Raw genomic sequence first — 17,020 nt, forward strand, 5'->3', positions numbered from 1 at the left:
GGGGGCGGCGGAGCCCCGCGCCGGGGCGGCCCGCCGCGCTGGCCCGCACCGGCACGGCCGGCCGGGGGGTGCGGGTGTGTGTATGCGCGCGGGTGTGTGTGTGTGTGTGTGTGTTGTGTGCGGGGGGCGGTAATTGGGCAGGTTTCAAATGTATGTCCTTAACGAGCGCCGTCGCCATGGTAACCCGTGTATTCCTCCACGCTGCAGTGTCAATTTTTAATCCCACCGCATGATTTTGGAGGGGAGCTGCCTCGCAGTGGAAGTTGGGTCGCCATGGTGACAGCACAGCTCGGCCCGGCCTGGCTGCACGGCCCTGAGTGGGCCAGGCTGGGGCATTGACACCCAGGGGATGAGGCCACCATGGGGACCCGGCCAAGAAGCTCCCAGAGAGGAGCAGCCCCCAGACACTCACAGAGAGGTTTAAACAGCTCAGCGCCAAACACCTGGGCCAGATGGTGCCCTTTGGGTGGGATTCTCCATTACTGCTCGCTTCCTGCCCTCAGTGCCCTTGTCACTCGCTCCAGACACTGCCAGGATGGCCTGGCCTCTGGGAACAGCACACAGCAGGGCTCCGTGGGGCCAGCGTAGCTGTGTGGGGCTGCAACAGGGACACCGAGAGTGATGTGCTGTGGAAGAGGTGGCCTGGCCATGCTGGCAGCTGCTACCGCACGGGGCAGCTTGATAGCTGCTGTGTGGAACTGCAGACATGCAGCCCGGCGTGGACTGCCAGCACTGGCAGGATGCATGGATATAGTGCTCAGCAGCTTGGGCACAGCTTGTGGTGCCAGCTCTGGGCAAGCAGGAGGAGTGTTGCAAGTCTCTCAGCAGCAAAGGAGCCATTCCTTCAGTTATGTCCAAGCCCTGGAGAGCCACGATGGCCAAGACAGGGCAGCTTTGGCAGTTGTTGGAGGCAACAGCCTCATTCAGCAATGCTGACTGACCCCTTCATCTTTGTAAAACTGTTTAACTTTGGCCAGGAACAGTAAATCCAGCTCTGCCACCTCATCTTTCATCCACCCCTTCCTATAGCAGGAGTGGCCAGGCCCAAGCAAAGGCATAAAGCTGTTTTCCCCACGTTATTGAGAAGTCTGGGGGTGGCACTGGTGAAATTAAAGCAAATGTTGAGCTCTGGTGTCCCAGCATCTCACATCCTTGTTTTGCGCTGGGACTTTGGAGTGGCTCAAACAGTTTTCACTGTTTCTCTGTCTTAAAACTTAGGCTTCAAACTGGGTTACGTGGGGCAGAGGGGTTTGAAAGGTGGAAGCTGCTTTCTCTCCAAGACACTAATATTAACCTAACCCCCTTGGAGAGCAGTCAAAATCCATCACTGGCAGTAACGTGCCTACCTCTTACCTAGCAGCTAAGAGGCTCCAGAGATGGAACCACTGCTCCAGGCCTCAGCTGAAGGAGACAGGCAAGAGAGCATGTGCTTTCGCAGTGGAGAGGGGCAAGGATTGTCTACTTAGCACTCATAGCGCAGACACAAAAATAGCTGGAAAAAATTAAGACAATCCAAAAAGGTCACTAAAAAGCAAAAAGGATTGCTTTAACTAGCTCTTTGGAGGAAATGTAGGACTTACTCTTGCACAGTGCCGACATCTGGGTAGTGCTTACTAAGTGGTGCTCTGGTCAAAAACCAGTAAAGCGAATTCTTCCACCCTCCAGCACTCAATGGCTACTTAGAGCACCACACAAAAAATGCCTTTTACACACTTACACAATGTTTGTCCTACTTAGGAACAGAAGTTGGGTTTGGAAGGAACCAAGACTGGAAACATAAGGACCAAAGAGTGCAAAAGGCTATAGACCTGGTGAGAACAACACTTAAAGTATCTTGGCAGGGTTGGGAGAGGAAACTGTCTGCTCACACTGCAGGCCAAGTCCTGCCATGCTGAATTGAATGGCCATTAATATTCCTGCTCACTGCAAGGTTCAAGCTCTTTGTTTCTAGCATGAGTACCTGCCAGTCTTTCATTACCTTGAGTTTTGTACCCCAACATTTTTGATACATTCAAAAAGAAAAAGATCAAATTGATCACTCATGAAGTAATTGGATCCTGATAATGAAGGAATAACATAATAAAGGTCACATATAAATGCTTTTATATACTGCTGTGGGAAGTTCAAATTGATTCAAATCAGGAGCAGAGTGCAACTCAGTCACTTGAAAAGCAACCCAGCATTCACCTTCTCTACTTTGGAAGCATATCCCATAGAGTCCCTATTCCTGCCTATGCTTGTCATAAAAATTCATGACTTGAGAATATTTAACTCCTGCAAAAAAGCTACTTTAGAGGGAAAAAAGAGAGGGTATTCCTGGTTTCACTATGGGCTCTCTGGATGATGTAGTACAAGACCATTTCACCCTTGTGTGCCTTAATTTCCATTTCTGTACCCTGTGTTGTAAAGCATCTTAACTTTTATTGATTAAAACTTAGCTCGTAGTAATGCTTTTATATATTTTACATGGTAATCAGACTCCACTGTGCCACTTATGCCACTAGACCTAATTAGTGCAGACTGCAACAGAGCTGTGCTTAACAAGAAATACCCTTGCATGCAGTAGGCCACTATTAATCTCGATACATTCTTCTGCTATTCACACAACAGCAATACCCTACAAGTGGTTGTGCCCACCAGTATTATGCTCACCTACATTCATATCCTACACTCATTTGACCCAGTAGCCTGAGACCTTACAAAGCATGAAGCAATAGAAATACAAACTGGAATGCTTGACTTTTATTCCTGCTACTTACTCACTGCATAAGGCACTTCAATTCTTTTCCTTGGTTTCACTGTCTGTAAATGGCTTTTATGTACAGATAACTACAAAAATGATTCTGCTTATGATTGTCAGACACAATAGGCGATACCCAAATTACGGCACATGGTAGATTACACTTTCAACTCACAGCACGATTTTTAATGAGCAGCAAACAGACCAAGATGAGATGACTTAAGATGCTCTTTCAGAAAGCTTTCTCCTGTCTTCTGAGTTCCTGTCAGTGCTTACTCCACCACAGGAGTGGCATGAGCCACAGCAAAGAAGTCCAGCAGAACAGAAGCTGTCATCACAGGGCAGCTGCTGCATATTGCCCTCCATCCACTGCCATTGCCCCTCATGTTAGCTGTACAATTTCACTGCCATACCACTATGATCACGAGACTCTTTGCTACACTATTTCCCTCTCTTTTTGGTGTTGAGCAACGATGCCGACAACTAACACCAAGAGGAACAAATGTTGCGCAGAGTAAAGCTTTTTGCACTTTAAAACAGTCATTTCCAGGAGCAACATTACTCTTTGAACAGCAGAACAATCTAGCAGAACAATCAGGTGCAATTGTGCATTGTGGGTTACATGAAGTAGATGAGACATGATCTCTTTCACACCTGCTTACCTAATGGCACTAACATATATTATTCATACATACAGGATGATCTTGTTTCAGGAGCTGCACACAACATTAATAAATCTACCACAGGAAAATCCCCACTCCCAGCTCCACCCACATGACAGTAGTCTTCATCTTCCAAGCACATCTGATCCTGGCTTCACTTGTAAAACTTTCTCTCCATTATTTATGTATATTTTGAACTGAAATCACTGTACTCAGTTCCTGCCCACAGACAAAACATTTAAGCAAAGTTTAGGTTTTTGCATTATTATTTTTGAGTAAGTATTTGAGATGTTTTACATTTAAGTACACCTCCCTGCAATAGCCACTTTCGATGAACAAGAGGAAGAGGATTTATCTCAAGTCAGAATCACACAGAATTGTATGCCCAAATCTTGCGTGTTAATGAGAACTGTTGTGAAGTACATCCCAAAGTACGGATTAGATGTAGACATCTTATTGCCACTGCTTTTTCAACTGTGCAGATCATACCAATTACTGCATTGTGTGGTTTTTTTTTTTTTAGGCCAGTGCACCTACGATTATCTAACCAATATATAACCAATAACATGTTACTGAAAGATGTAGCTAAAAGGCTAGAAGCTTAAGAGCAGCTTGTTATTTCAAAGTTTTATTGGATTAAGCTCAAATCCCACTAAATCATGCAAAATGAAACAACTGAAACTTCCCCTTCAACATCTACATACATATTTAGCAAAAAAAAGTGTGAAAAGGCCTCGAAATTGAGAGCCAACATTCTATTCGATTCTAACCACACCTAACCCCAAAATAAAACATGGGGAAAAAGGGTTGAACGTAATGTTAATGGATGCCATTACAATCCCCAAAAGTTAGAATTCTTGAATTGTTAATACCTTCCACTACATAAAGTAGTATTTATATTATTTGTGCTTCTTACCTGTGTAAGATAATGGATTCCTATTCATATTAAATAGACATTATACACGCATAAGAAATTCAGCAAAATCTGCTGTGTTGTGGGAAGTTTACCTCCTGATGAACAAGATTTTAGTTAGGCACCTCTCAAATTACTAAGCTTTTTGCACCATCTTTGAAAAACATACTGAATATCAGCTCAGCTAAATTTTTGGTATTTCTAGGCTCCTGAGCCAAATTCCCACTTTTCCAGCTTTTGCTCTTTGACTTAAACATATTATTCTATTGATACCTTCACTACAAACCCAACCCAATGAGATTTTGGAGTAGGAACTGCAAACAGTTCAAGCTATTCCATCTGTGAAATAATAAATTCTCCCCATTCCTCATGCTAACACAGCTAGAGTATTGCTTTGGACATGATTATCTCCCCTTTGTAAATCAATTCTAAAAATGCAAAATTTAGAGGTAGAAATGAAATACTAGGAAAAAAGTGTCTCAGTGAGTGTGTTACTCTCAATTCCACTCAAAGCAGTCATATTTCTAGGTAAAGTATATGTTTTGGTGTACACCAAATAAAAAGTTATGCTTTACCTTACAGCAACCAAACATGCATCTGTTGTACCTCCTTTGGTAAGGCAGCATAAATGGCCATTTCAAAGAGTAAGTGTCTTGCAACAGCAAACTTCAAATTCACTTTTTCTTAGTCCATCTCCTGTTCTCTTTTAAGCAATGACTTCCAAACACTTGGCTAGCCCTTCTACCATGCCGTGGTTCCTTATCTAGAGTCAAATAACTTACACTTTAAGACAACCTACCATGACACAGGCCTGCATGTCTACCTGTTGAAGCATGTTGAGAGCAAGGCACCCTGAGGTGGGAAAAAGAGCGTACTTCTGGGACACATTGACACAGGCAAGTCAACCCAGATCAAGTTTGCCAACAAACTCTGAAGAATGAGTTTTGCTTAATACCATATCTCCCTATTTGTGCATTGTATGTAGTGTTACTGCCATGTTACTGCCATGCAAGGTGGAAGCATCGTCACAGCTCCTACTTGAGAGCTAAACTGCTTGCTGCTGTGCATAACTCAAAAAAAAGATTAGTCCTGACCTGATGTAGAATAAAACAATTTCTGATAAACTCACCATGCAGAAGCTGCTACATAGGAAGGTTTCAATTCAATTCCAAAGCTCTAAGTGGCTTTATTAAGAGTATTCTGATTTCCTACCTATAGGAAGTAGAAACATTTTCCTATTATCAACTGAGGTTTAAGTGAGATGAAATAAATGGGTGAGGTATTTTCACCATCCAACTTTGAAGTAGCTATTTTACATCACAAATTGCTAATAACTTGAGTACTGAACTTGCATTAGTGTTAAACACAAATACAGTTAGACTTTAAATAAAGGAAGACTAGGTACAGGCTCCAAATGTGGCCACAGAGATTGTAAATTTCTTTTTTAATAGTACAATGTTGATTTCCCCTTCAAAACTTACTAGGCACTGTCTAAATCAATCCTGCACTCCACATTCTATGAGATTGCATGTTTATCTTTTGCTTTGTAAAGAACAAATTTGTATTGATTTATACTACAAGCAGAAAACAAAAAAGTCAGCATGTCTATTACATGAGCACATCCTTTAAGAGATGGCTACATAGTTGGGTCATTTCTCTTTTGCATATTTAAGGAAGGTATTGCATATGGTTCCAGTAACAGAAATCTTCAATATTTAAAGCAGTTACAGGCAAGCTGGTTAAATCCATTTTCTACCATTCAGATTGAATTGTTATACAGTGCACAAAATTGCTCCCAGTTAAACACTGCTAAAGCTATAGACCCTGCCTACAACTATTCATGAACAAAGATGACTTCAAACAACCATTTTTGTAACAATCTAATTTCAGAAAGCTAAGAATATGGTTATTAAAAGCCTTAATACATGCATAGCTTATTGATGTTAGAGTGATAACTTCTACGACAATGCCAAGACATTCTCAGGCTGGCATTGGAAACCAGTTGTAGAAACAAGTTATTAATATCTACAGGCATGTAAACGAATAATTGTTAATATCTTGTTTTATTACCACCAAGGCAGGACATACAGAGAGATTAAAAAATGTAGGTGTATATACCTCTTAAACTACTGAGTTCCAAGCTTACAACTCTTGTTTTCAAGAGTACAACATATTTTACTGAAGAACCATGGCGGATAAACAAAGAGCAGCAATTCCCCATGAACTATGACCTACTCCATATGTTCAGGATAAAAATGAAGATTAATGTCTTAGTGTCAGAAGTTTTAAGGGAAGTAAAAATATTTCCATGTGTAGGGTCATAACATTTCCCCAGATAACTGAAGTGTGCATTAACCTACTTTGCTTGCACAACCTGACTTCTGTAAAAAGCCCCCAAGTACTCCGTCATTTTGATGTCCTTTGCCCCAAAGATATTACCTACAGTGATCAGAAACTCAGCATTTAACAGTTTTATGTTAAACTATACCTTAACTAGAAAGACAAAACTGCAGCCATTTTTAAACTTAGTTTATCCCAAATTAACTGAACAGATGAGAATCACCTGTCACTATGTGCAGAGCATAAAACTTCAATACTAAATGCACTTGCAGAAGTGTGGAATTAATTATGCTAGGATACATGGCAGACTATCATTCTATGAATAGTCATGTGGAAGCTAGACTCAGCAGCTCAAGTATAGTGGAAATTTCTCAACACTTGGGATAAATACAACATGGAAAGTGTACAACATAAAAGAAACAAGTAACCTGATCTTTTTGCCAACATATCAAGCCATGAAATCATTCATTTTCAGGTTTCATAACGAATGCTTGCAAGTCAGGCAGAATAAAAACTTTACTTAGCTTTAAGATCTCTTCTTGCACAAGCATGGCTACTAGTATGAAACAGCCAAAAGCTCAAGCTTTCTGAATGTGATCAACAGATGGTAAAAACCCAAGATTCTCTTTTCTAGGTAAGGGTTTAGATCATGAACCAATTGTGAATCCCCAGCATGAGAGGCAAAAAAGGAATTCCATTACACCGCAATAAACACAAGAGTTGAGTCACTGATTTAATTTTATACAAGTCAAACTACACATTGTATAAAGAGTACAAGGCAGTTCTAATGTTTGCTATTGCATGTTACAAAAATCAATTTAGCTATAAAGGGGAATTTTGGGGATGAATTCTATTCCAGACTTTAAGTGAATTGGCAACTGTAGTTTAGCAAAGCCTTTGTTAAGACTAGAACTCTAGCTCCAATAGATTACATTTCCAATAAAGTTCAGATTCACACGTAATAGGATTGTAGTTCTCCTATTCTGAAGCAAAATGATGTTAACATAAATGATTCAAAGGGGAGGGAAGACAGTTTTACTTAGTCTTCATATCCAATAGATATTTAGAGGCTGACAAACCATACAAGATACTAGTGACTTGGACCACATCCAAGAGACACATTAGTGTCTGACAGTGTCACTTGATATTCAAGCAAAAATGTCGCAAAGCTTTCATTCTTTCAACTTTGAAACCTATGATTTTCAGCAATACTGCATGACACAGGCTACAGAGTACCTTTATTACCTTTAATACAGTCACAGTATGGGGGAATGTTCTTTTGGCAAGTTGAGTTAAGATACAGCACAAGTGCTCCAAATGGAGTTTATTGCTGGTCTAAAATTTGCCTAGTTTTGTTATACATTTATATAGTTTGCAGCCTGCTATCACAAATTAAGATAAACCAGAGAATTATCTGACCTGTCCAGCAAGGCAATTCTGCCTTTGGTAGCAAGCTGTAACCTACTAAGCTAATGATACCCATAGTTCTAAAACCATGAAAAAAAAGGAAAAATGATACTTCCAAAAAAGCCCAGATTTAAGCCTCTTATATTCAGTTTATTTTTAATATAAAAACCACTTTGCACTGAAGAGTAGATAAGTTACTCCTGCTGAAATGCTATAAAATCAAACTTGGCTGAATTTCTACAAAAGGGTTTTTTTCCTGCTTTGTACCACCATTTCCATACAACCTCATCTGTTCAAATTTGGGATACAAATCAAACCTTTATGCCTCATTACTTAGTTCTTAGGCCATTTACTCCTGCAAGAGAAGAAACCAACTTCTGAAGTACTAACATAACACTAATGGCCTGACAAGTAGGAAAATGTTCCATAATAGTGTGCAACATAAGAGGAGAGTTCTAGTCTTAATCTCTTGAACTAGATCTTGATCGTGAGCGAGATTTTGAACGAGATCTGGAGCGGGACCTCGATGCAGCTCTTTTGGGTGGTGACTCTGAACGAGCCTTGGCAGATGGCTGCTGCTGTGGAGAATTGGAACGAGACCTACTCCTTGACCTGGATTTAGATTTAGCATCTCCTTTACCATTTTCTTTGGGAGATCGAGACCTGGACCTGGACCTGGACCGAGACTTCTCAGACTTCTCCTTGGATCTGCTGTGGGAGCGTGAACCCCTGTCAGACTTGGGTTTCGATTTGCTCTTTGATCTAGACTTCCTGCTTTTAGATCTGGAACGTGAACGGTCTTTGCTTCTTGACCTGGATTTAGATCTTTCAAGAAAACATAGCATTTATTCTACATGAACTGAAGTATACTTACAGTAGTTGTAAATAGTTATTAATAAGCAATAATTCCTGCACTGTCAGGAAACAGCACATCACTTACCGCGAACGGCTTTTGGAGACACTACGGGACCTGCTGCGGCTGCTCCTACTTCTACGACTTCTGCTTCTGGACCGTCTTCTAGATCGTGACCTAGAAACATTTCAAATGGAATTTGTCCCTTTTTCTTAGTCTTGTATAGCCTGCTATGCCATTTAACACAGAAAAGGTGTTCATAAACTTCTCAAGAACAAGTATAACTACATCAAGACACCATTGATCCAGTTGAACTCAGTGTAGTGTCAGTGATTTGAATCTGATGCTTCAGAAAGTTAAATATCTCCAAACCTAGTTTTACAGTATTAAATAAAGTAATTCCTTCCACATTCCCAGGGACCACTATTCCTAAAATAGCAACTAATGGTAACTTTAAAAAAAAAAGATAAAAGTAGTAAGTACTCTTCTTAATGTAAGCTGTCTTGATGTGGAGACTAACATCCCAAGTTACCTGGACCTGCTGCCAGAGTAAGATCGTCTATGGCTGGATCGTGGCTTGTCTTCAACCAGTCTGATCTTCCTTCCATTTATCTCTGTGCCATCCAGTTTGTCCAGGGCACGCTTCATGTCCGAGTAAGATCGGAACTCAATTACTCCTTCATTTGTACGTTCTTTGTGAGCATCTGCATAGGTTACCTCACCAGCTTGTCTCATGAAATCCTTTAGAGAGAGTACATGAAGAGTTGCATAACTATCACACATTTATGCCTGCAACTAGATTAAGACAAGCCTGAACAAATTGCTTGCAAAACAAATTGCATAAACAGTCACATGCAAATGCATTTCAAGTACTTTTACCTAAATCACAGTAAGTATTTATATAAAAAGTTACTGCTTCCTGCTAGTCACAACAGGCTCTACAACAGAACATTAATACATACTTTTAAATCCTGCCAACTACAGCGACTGGAAAGGTTTTCAACAATCAGTCTGTACTCTGTACGAACAGGCGGTCCATATTTATCTCTTCCAGATTGTCTCCGACTGCTATATCCGCCACCACCCCCACCTTTATTGTACAAAGAAATAAAGTTAGATTGTCTCCTAGCATGAAGAAAAGAAAATGTTCTGAAAAAGTTAGTTAAACAGTTATATTTACTGGAGTAGGACTTTATTTCTCTAAGCCTCCAATAAACTTGCAATTTTGCCATAATCTATATTAATGGCAAATTATACAGACTAAAATCCTACAAGTCTGTGCTCCTAAGATCTGTTAGAGAGTGACTGCTCCTTATTAGATTCACCTTGCTAAGTTTTATTTTACAGAACATTGTAAAATATAAAACTTAACTGATTACATGCATTTCTACATTTTACAAAAACGTTTACTAGTTACACTAAGTACTTACATCACAGTATGAGGTTTTTGGTGGTGGTTTGGCCACAAAACACGCAAGGTAACAGTCACCTAGTTCAGTTTAAACAGTTTTGTCTAACCCTTGGAATCCTCACCATCACCCTGCGTCTAATGGCAAAAGGCTGCTGTCGTCATGGCTTCCGGTAAGGTCAGCCAAAGGGTCATAGGGCAAGGGTCACACAATGTATGGAAAAGCCATGGCCAATCAGGAAAGGCAGTCATCTTAGCCTCAGTGGACACAGCCTCAGCCCCACTGGTCACTTTTAAATTGAAACATCAAGGACTTGTTAAAAAGTTGGAATTGAACATGCAACAATTTTAAACAACATACATTTGAATTTTTAAAAAAGACAGATTCCCACCCCACCCAATACCAAGATTCTAGAGATTACTAAAAGATGAACCTTAGTACTTAAACTACAGTACTAGGTCAGTTAAGTTCTACATAGCTCAGCTCCTCAAGAAACTGTACAGGTCAGCTGAATATAGCAATGCTTACAACATCCCCCACTTAGTACAGATTCCTGCTTGAAGACCTCCCCCACCCATTACTTTATTCTGTATATTCAACTGAAATAATTTTTCACATGTAAGTTCACAGCTGAATGCTTCTACCCCAATTATGCATATGTATCTATTAATTAGCATTAGTGATGTAACATCACTGTTTCAGCTAAATGCTCATAAGAACTCTGGAGTTTTTAAATTAGCAGAGCATAGTTTCCAATTAACAAGAAACCCTTTTTAGAACAAGGTCACAATTTTGCAGCTAGAATTGCTTCACAGTTTTGCACTCACATTTCTTAGAGCATATCTGAGTGCAACGTTGGTGCTGGGAAAAATGTCTATAACGCAAAGTCAGCAGATAGCCTGCTCCCAACAATGCACTAGGTATCCTCTAACACCTCACTTGCTGAGATAGCGACACCCCACCCCACAGTTCCACAGGACTCGGCCCCATCCAGTCACCCAAGGCTCTGCCCTGCCAGCACAGCTGAGCCACCTCCCCTTGCCTCCTTGTGCCCCTTGCCCGAAGCAGCCCTATAACCAAGCAGAAAGACGGAGCCGTACTCACTGCGACTACTGTAGCTGTATCCGTCCCTGTCGCGGCGGGGGCCGCGGGCGTGCTCCACGATCACCCGCTCCCCACACAGATCCTTGCCGTTCAGTTCGTAAACGGCATCATCGGCGTCTCGGGAGTCCTCGAACTCCACGAAGCCGTAACTAAGAGAAGACGAAACTGCCCGTCAGCCGCAAGCCCAACCCTGCCTGCGCCGATACAAGCAGGGTGGGGACGACGCAAGCAGCGGCCCCGCCTGGCTTCTCCCGCCCCCGCCCGCCACCCGCTCCCCGGGGGCAAGGGCAGGCAGCGCCACCCGCGCCGGGACAATGGGGCCGGCCTCGCCGCAGCGCCCCCGCTCCCCCCGCGCCGCCGCCATTTTGAGTCGGGCGCCACGCGGCAGGAGCCTCCGACAACATGGGGGGTGCCGGGGGGGGGGGGAAGGGACGCACAGGGGAGCGGGCTGTAGCCCTCGCCAGACGGCTCCCGCCCCGCAGGCCTCGGTAGGGCGCTCACCCGTTTTTGAGGTCGACCTCGAGCAGGCGGCCATAGCCGCTGAAGAAGCGTTGGATGTCCTTCTCCCGGACGTGGTAGCTCAGGCGGCCGATGTACACGCGCGGCATGTCCAGAGGGGGAGGGGAAGGGAAAGGGGAGGGAAAGGAAAAGAAAAAGAGAGGAAGTAAGAGAAGGAGCGGCGCAAGGAGCGCGGAGGCCGGTGCTGCAAGACCCACACACCACCAAAGCCGCGGCCTGCTCCGCAGCACAATGGCGCCCGCCGCCCGCGCGGCTTTTTATAGCAAGGGGCGGGCTTCCGTGGAGACGTCACAGCGAAGGGGCGGAGGGGAAGGGAGACGCGGGCCCGTGCGTCATCACGCTCCCGCGAGAAGGCAGTAGCCAGGCGGGGGAGGGGAGGAAGGGGGTAGATGGTGTGGCCTGCGCGCAGGCGCGGAGCTCGAGGTGTGCGCTCGCGAGGTGACGGTCGGAGCTGCGCGTGCGCAGAGCGTTGGCGCGCTTTGGCTCTCGGGGCGCACCGTACGCCGCTGCGCACGCGCGGTCTGTCTCCACCCGTACTGTGGCGCGGCCTGGCGGCACCGCCCTACGCTGTACTGATAGGGAACATGGTTGGTGCATTGCTTGTTTTTTTTCTCAGTCTGTCTGAGACGAACGTCCCATAAACTGGAGTGTGTCAGGCACTCAGAGAGCAAATCCTTGGGACCAGAGAACTAGTTTTCTAGGATCCATAATGGACCTTGCTGGCTGGGATGCCCTGGGGTATCTATCTGTTTAGGGGCCTTCCAGATGCAGTTACATGGGAGTTATCCATAGTACTGACCCAAGGTTACTGAGTGTTGTTTCCTGGCTTCCCTTTAATATCTGTTCTAAACAACAAAAATATTTCTCCATATATGTTAATAAAACTGCTATTTTAGTCTACTAGGCTTTTTGCAGCAGCACTGTTTCATAATATATGTTACTATTTCTGTATTTTATATATTTTAAGCAACATAAATATGCTGATGTAGTTATATATATAATGCTATATATAAAATATATTTTTGTATTGTATACTGTACTATTTAATAATATATATTTCTTAATGTAAATATATTAGGAAAAATAATCCTATTCCTGGATTTTCTTGTCTTAGCTGTGTGAAAGTCAGCTCATGTTCCCCTAACACTTCACTGCGAGTCTCCTGTGAGCATCACTGTTGGTAATATAAATCACCAAAGACACCAAAATTGCTTTCAGATTTTCACGATTCTGCTGCAGTTACTGAGTGCATCTGTAACAAACCATTTGCTGCATGTGTGTTAAAGAAGTGGAAATTCCTGACCCTTACCTTTTCTCATTTTGTAAAAGCTTGATTCATATAATAGAACAGAAAACAGGTGACTGCTTTCTCCTCCATCATAGTGGACAGTGCTCAGAAGATTTCATGAATGCACTGAATGTTTTCTGTCTGCTTCAGAAAGACTTATGGAGATTATTCACTAATTTGCAGACCTGCTGTATTTTTTTCATACACTGTCACCAGGAAATATTTTGACTTGAGGGTTAGTTTAGCTATTAGCCCAGGCTATCATGGTCATCAGAACACTGTGCAGAAATTCTAAAGGCTTTGTCTAGTCCTGAATAACCCAACATAGAGAGGAACAGCACAAGATGCACTGTACCATGCCCTGAACCTACTGAGTTGAAAGATGTTCTCAGGATCGCTAACTCAGCCTCAGTCCTAGCAGGTATATTCAGGGGCATGATTACTATAGTATTCTGTTGCCCCTCCTCAAAGCCTTTATAAGTATTTTTCCTAAGCCTGCAAGTTCATCCTGAACTACAGAGATTTTCTGTAGTTCTATCAAGAAAATATAACCCTTTCTGGAGAGTCCTCCATCAATCCTGCCCTGTGACTGTCTCCTGAAAACTAGGGCCGGTTTCTCTGCAGCACAGGTTTGGAGTTGTGCTAACAGGAAGGAGAGAGACCTCTTGAACTCTGCTAATTAGTCTAGACCTGCCATTTTAGACTTTTGAAAGGAAAGGATTTACAAGTAGACTGAAGGAAAGGGCAAACACCAAGGGGAGGACTGATGACCAAGGAAATTCCAAACTGTTGGCATCAATTTTCCTCTAATGAGTCTATTGGGACCATTTTCCAGAAGGTCATGAAGTAAAGCGGCCATCAGAGTTTGCCTGACATGTTTCTGAAATTGAGATGCCACAAAGTTCCTGGGTATACAGTTCAAGCTGGCTCCCCTCCAGCCCAGCCTGACAGCAGGCTACTACCCCTGCTCTTTTTATAGAGATAAGGAAGATAGCTGGTCAAGTTGTACTGATGGCTGAGGTAGGAACACCTAGCTCATTAGCACATGAGTTATGAGGTACATAGTCATGCAGGGAAGTCTTTCTAACCCCTATCGTGCAGCACAGGTGTAGATGTGGCTCATTGGAAATACTGAAGTCTTTAACAGAGGAAACAGAGTTAACCAACAATGCAAACAAACCCAGAGTTGGGATATTGGCTACATGGGATCACTGGCCACAAACAGCATTTAGTCTGAGGTATAGCTAAACGTAAAGGCAAACTCCTGTTTAGAGTTTGCAGTCTGGAAGTATCTATGGAGTTGGAGATCTTTCTGATGCCATCACAGAAAAAGCAACTATAATGAAAGCAAGGGCTTCAGCCCAACCTAGTCCTTTACTTCAAGTTCATTACTGCAATCACAAGTTTATCACCAGTAGGCAATTCACACACTCTTAGAGGACTTGAGGTCCCACAATCATGGTCTTCAACTTTTGGCTGTTCTGTCTGGAGAACAAGCTCTGAAGCACGAGCACTTGCTCAGAAAAAGGTAACTGAGAAAAGTATTATAGCTCTTTATTGCTAAAATGTGATAGCATCCATAAGTCTCTTCCATGGACAGCAATACCGTTGTGCTGAGTGTTGCATACACAGAGCTAAAGAATGGCTCCTCCTACCAAAAACTTAAAGTCTAAAAAAAATCCGTTCTTATATGTCGTCTTTGTCTTCTTTGAGATAACTGCAGGTTATAATGTCTGATCATAAAGATCCTCTCCCCTGCACAGCTATATTCTGTTATTTTCCACTAGCTGTTCTTGAAAGAGGGTAATGATTCACTGACCCAAATTTAAAAAAACCCCTTGGTTTCCCCTTGGAGCATTCCTCTGAAATTGTCTGTGCTGGCTCCCACAGAACAGGAGAGCTACATGCTAAGATTGAGTGGAAACAACCCAATTAGATAGCTCTTGCTAAAACTTCCTGTGCTTGGTTCAAGGTAATGTGTAAGCCTGTACTTAAGTTTAAGGGTGAGAAGGAAGGCTAAGCCTGTTCTTAAGGGCTTCCCTAAAAGCAGATGCTCTGCAGGATCAGAGCCTTAAAGAACTGCCTCTCCTGAAAGGACTGCAGTTCCTTGCCTTCCTCACAGCCCGTGGAGCTTCTCTATGGTAGGTGATGACACTGGTTTCAACATCTCTGCCCTCTTATCAGCCCTTAGTATGGGGAATTTCCTTCCCCCTTCTGACAGGAAAATAAATTCTTCATGACGTGTGTCCTGTGCGCTCTGTGACCTCAGTTGGTATTTATTTCACTGCTTTATAGATTTTTTGGGGGGAGAATATCCCCAGAGAATGCTCTAGAAATGGAGAAAAATCAGTCCATTCACCTAAGGGCCATACAAAGCATGACTGAACAGAGGCAGTCCCACCACTTTCTAGCCTGTTTGTTTTTGTGTGTGCAAAGAATTGCACTTGTGACCTACCTATCCTGAGCGTGGTGATGTCGAGCGGTAGCAAACAAAAGCAAATAAGTGAAAGTCAGTCTTCCTGCAACAAGACTGCCTGGTCAGACAACCCCACCTCCAAAAAACAACAGTAAGTTGGACAAATCCAAAAATGAGTAAGCAGCAAAGTGGAGAAGGGAGAGGAGTCTGGAAAGGGCAGAACAGCACTATGAATGCATTTACTAAGTCAAGGGACTGTGTAGGAAGGGAAAAGAGAGACAGTTGCCTAATCGCATCCCCGGTTGGTCTGGGTCATTACTAGTAATGCATCTTGCTGATGAGAACAGAGCTGTCCGAAGCCAGGGCACAGGGACTTCTGCAGTTCTGGAACAGTAAAGTATACATGCAGAACAGCTCTCCATCATACATGCAGTGACTGCATCCAGTGATGGAGTTGTGCAGTTATCTCCACATGCACAGGAGCCATTTCTCCAGAGAAGTATCATTGCTTGTGTTTTTTATAAGGATATGCTTTTTATAAGGATACAGAGCATGCGAACATATAACATACAAAGTCCCCTATTCTATGGGATATTGATACACCAGAGCTGGCTGGCTGGTGTTTTAGGCCTGCAGGCTCTGCAGAATTATAAATTGCAAGTTGGGAGTTCAAACCTTTGGTGCTTTTTGCTGGGCATTTAAGACAAAGTGAGGAACAGAGAAATGGAGAAAGATAAATATCACAGTCTTTTCATACCACTTCCACAGTGGAAGGTGGGAGGAGAGTCATAAGAAGAAATTACCCTTCATCTTTTTTTCTCCTAAGGGTGAAAGGCTCTAATCTCTTAATACAAAGACTTGAAGTCTGTAATTAATCATAATCTGTGAGACACAAAGCAGAGCTCTGGTAACCTTTTAAGGGTCCTTTATTGTTAGTTCAGTAAAAAATATCATATGTAATTTGTCTGTCTTGCTGAGTACTAATATTTGGCTAGTGATTATTTCTTATAATCTGTTGTCAAAGGAGCCCTCAGTGTGAAATTGATGATCTTTCTCCAATGTTGCCAGCAGCAGGTACAGCCATATGCGAGTGTCTCATGAAAACAGTATAAAATATGCATATCATGCATTTATTATGCACCAGCTGTTTGTTGCAAGACTGGCATCTCAGGATGCTGCTGTCAAGTGTCTGACAGTGTTTCCATTACACTTCCCTCTCCCATCAACTCGTCCCTGTCATGCTTCTCTCTGACAGAGAACCCAATTCTGAATCCAGGGTGCAGTTCAAGTGATGAATGTGGTGTGCAGGCTGTCCGGACTGGCTCTTTTGTCATGTTTTCACACCCATTCTTTGGGTGAATTTCACAGT

General features: G+C 42.9%; 1 protein-coding gene across 2 annotated transcripts; it reads right to left on the reverse strand.

The window, feature by feature from the left end:
• Nucleotides 1-7,363: 7,363 nt before the first annotated feature.
• SRSF6 (serine and arginine rich splicing factor 6) lies at nt 7,364-12,194 on the reverse strand. 2 transcript variants are annotated; one of them, XM_026070747.1, is made up of 6 exons: nt 11,930-12,194; nt 11,429-11,577; nt 9,878-10,005; nt 9,448-9,656; nt 9,003-9,092; nt 7,364-8,887 (listed from the first exon to the last, which is right to left on the reverse strand). In XM_026070747.1, exons 1-6 carry the CDS (start codon nt 12,034-12,036, stop codon nt 8,524-8,526), a joined length of 1,047 nt encoding a protein of 348 aa, XP_025926532.1. In that variant the 5' UTR covers nt 12,037-12,194; the 3' UTR covers nt 7,364-8,523. The 2 variants fall into 2 exon arrangements, with proteins under 2 accessions (XP_025926532.1, XP_025926533.1); XM_026070748.1 differs by lacking the exon at nt 11,930-12,194 and having other exon boundaries at nt 9,878-10,613; nt 11,429-11,518.
• Between the last annotated feature and the right edge of the window lie 4,826 nt (nt 12,195-17,020).

Source organism: Apteryx rowi, unplaced genomic scaffold, assembly GCF_003343035.1.
Source record: "Apteryx rowi isolate R43461 unplaced genomic scaffold, aptRow1 scaffold_318, whole genome shotgun sequence".
In the NCBI taxonomy this organism is placed as follows: Eukaryota; Metazoa; Chordata; class Aves; order Apterygiformes; family Apterygidae; genus Apteryx; species Apteryx rowi.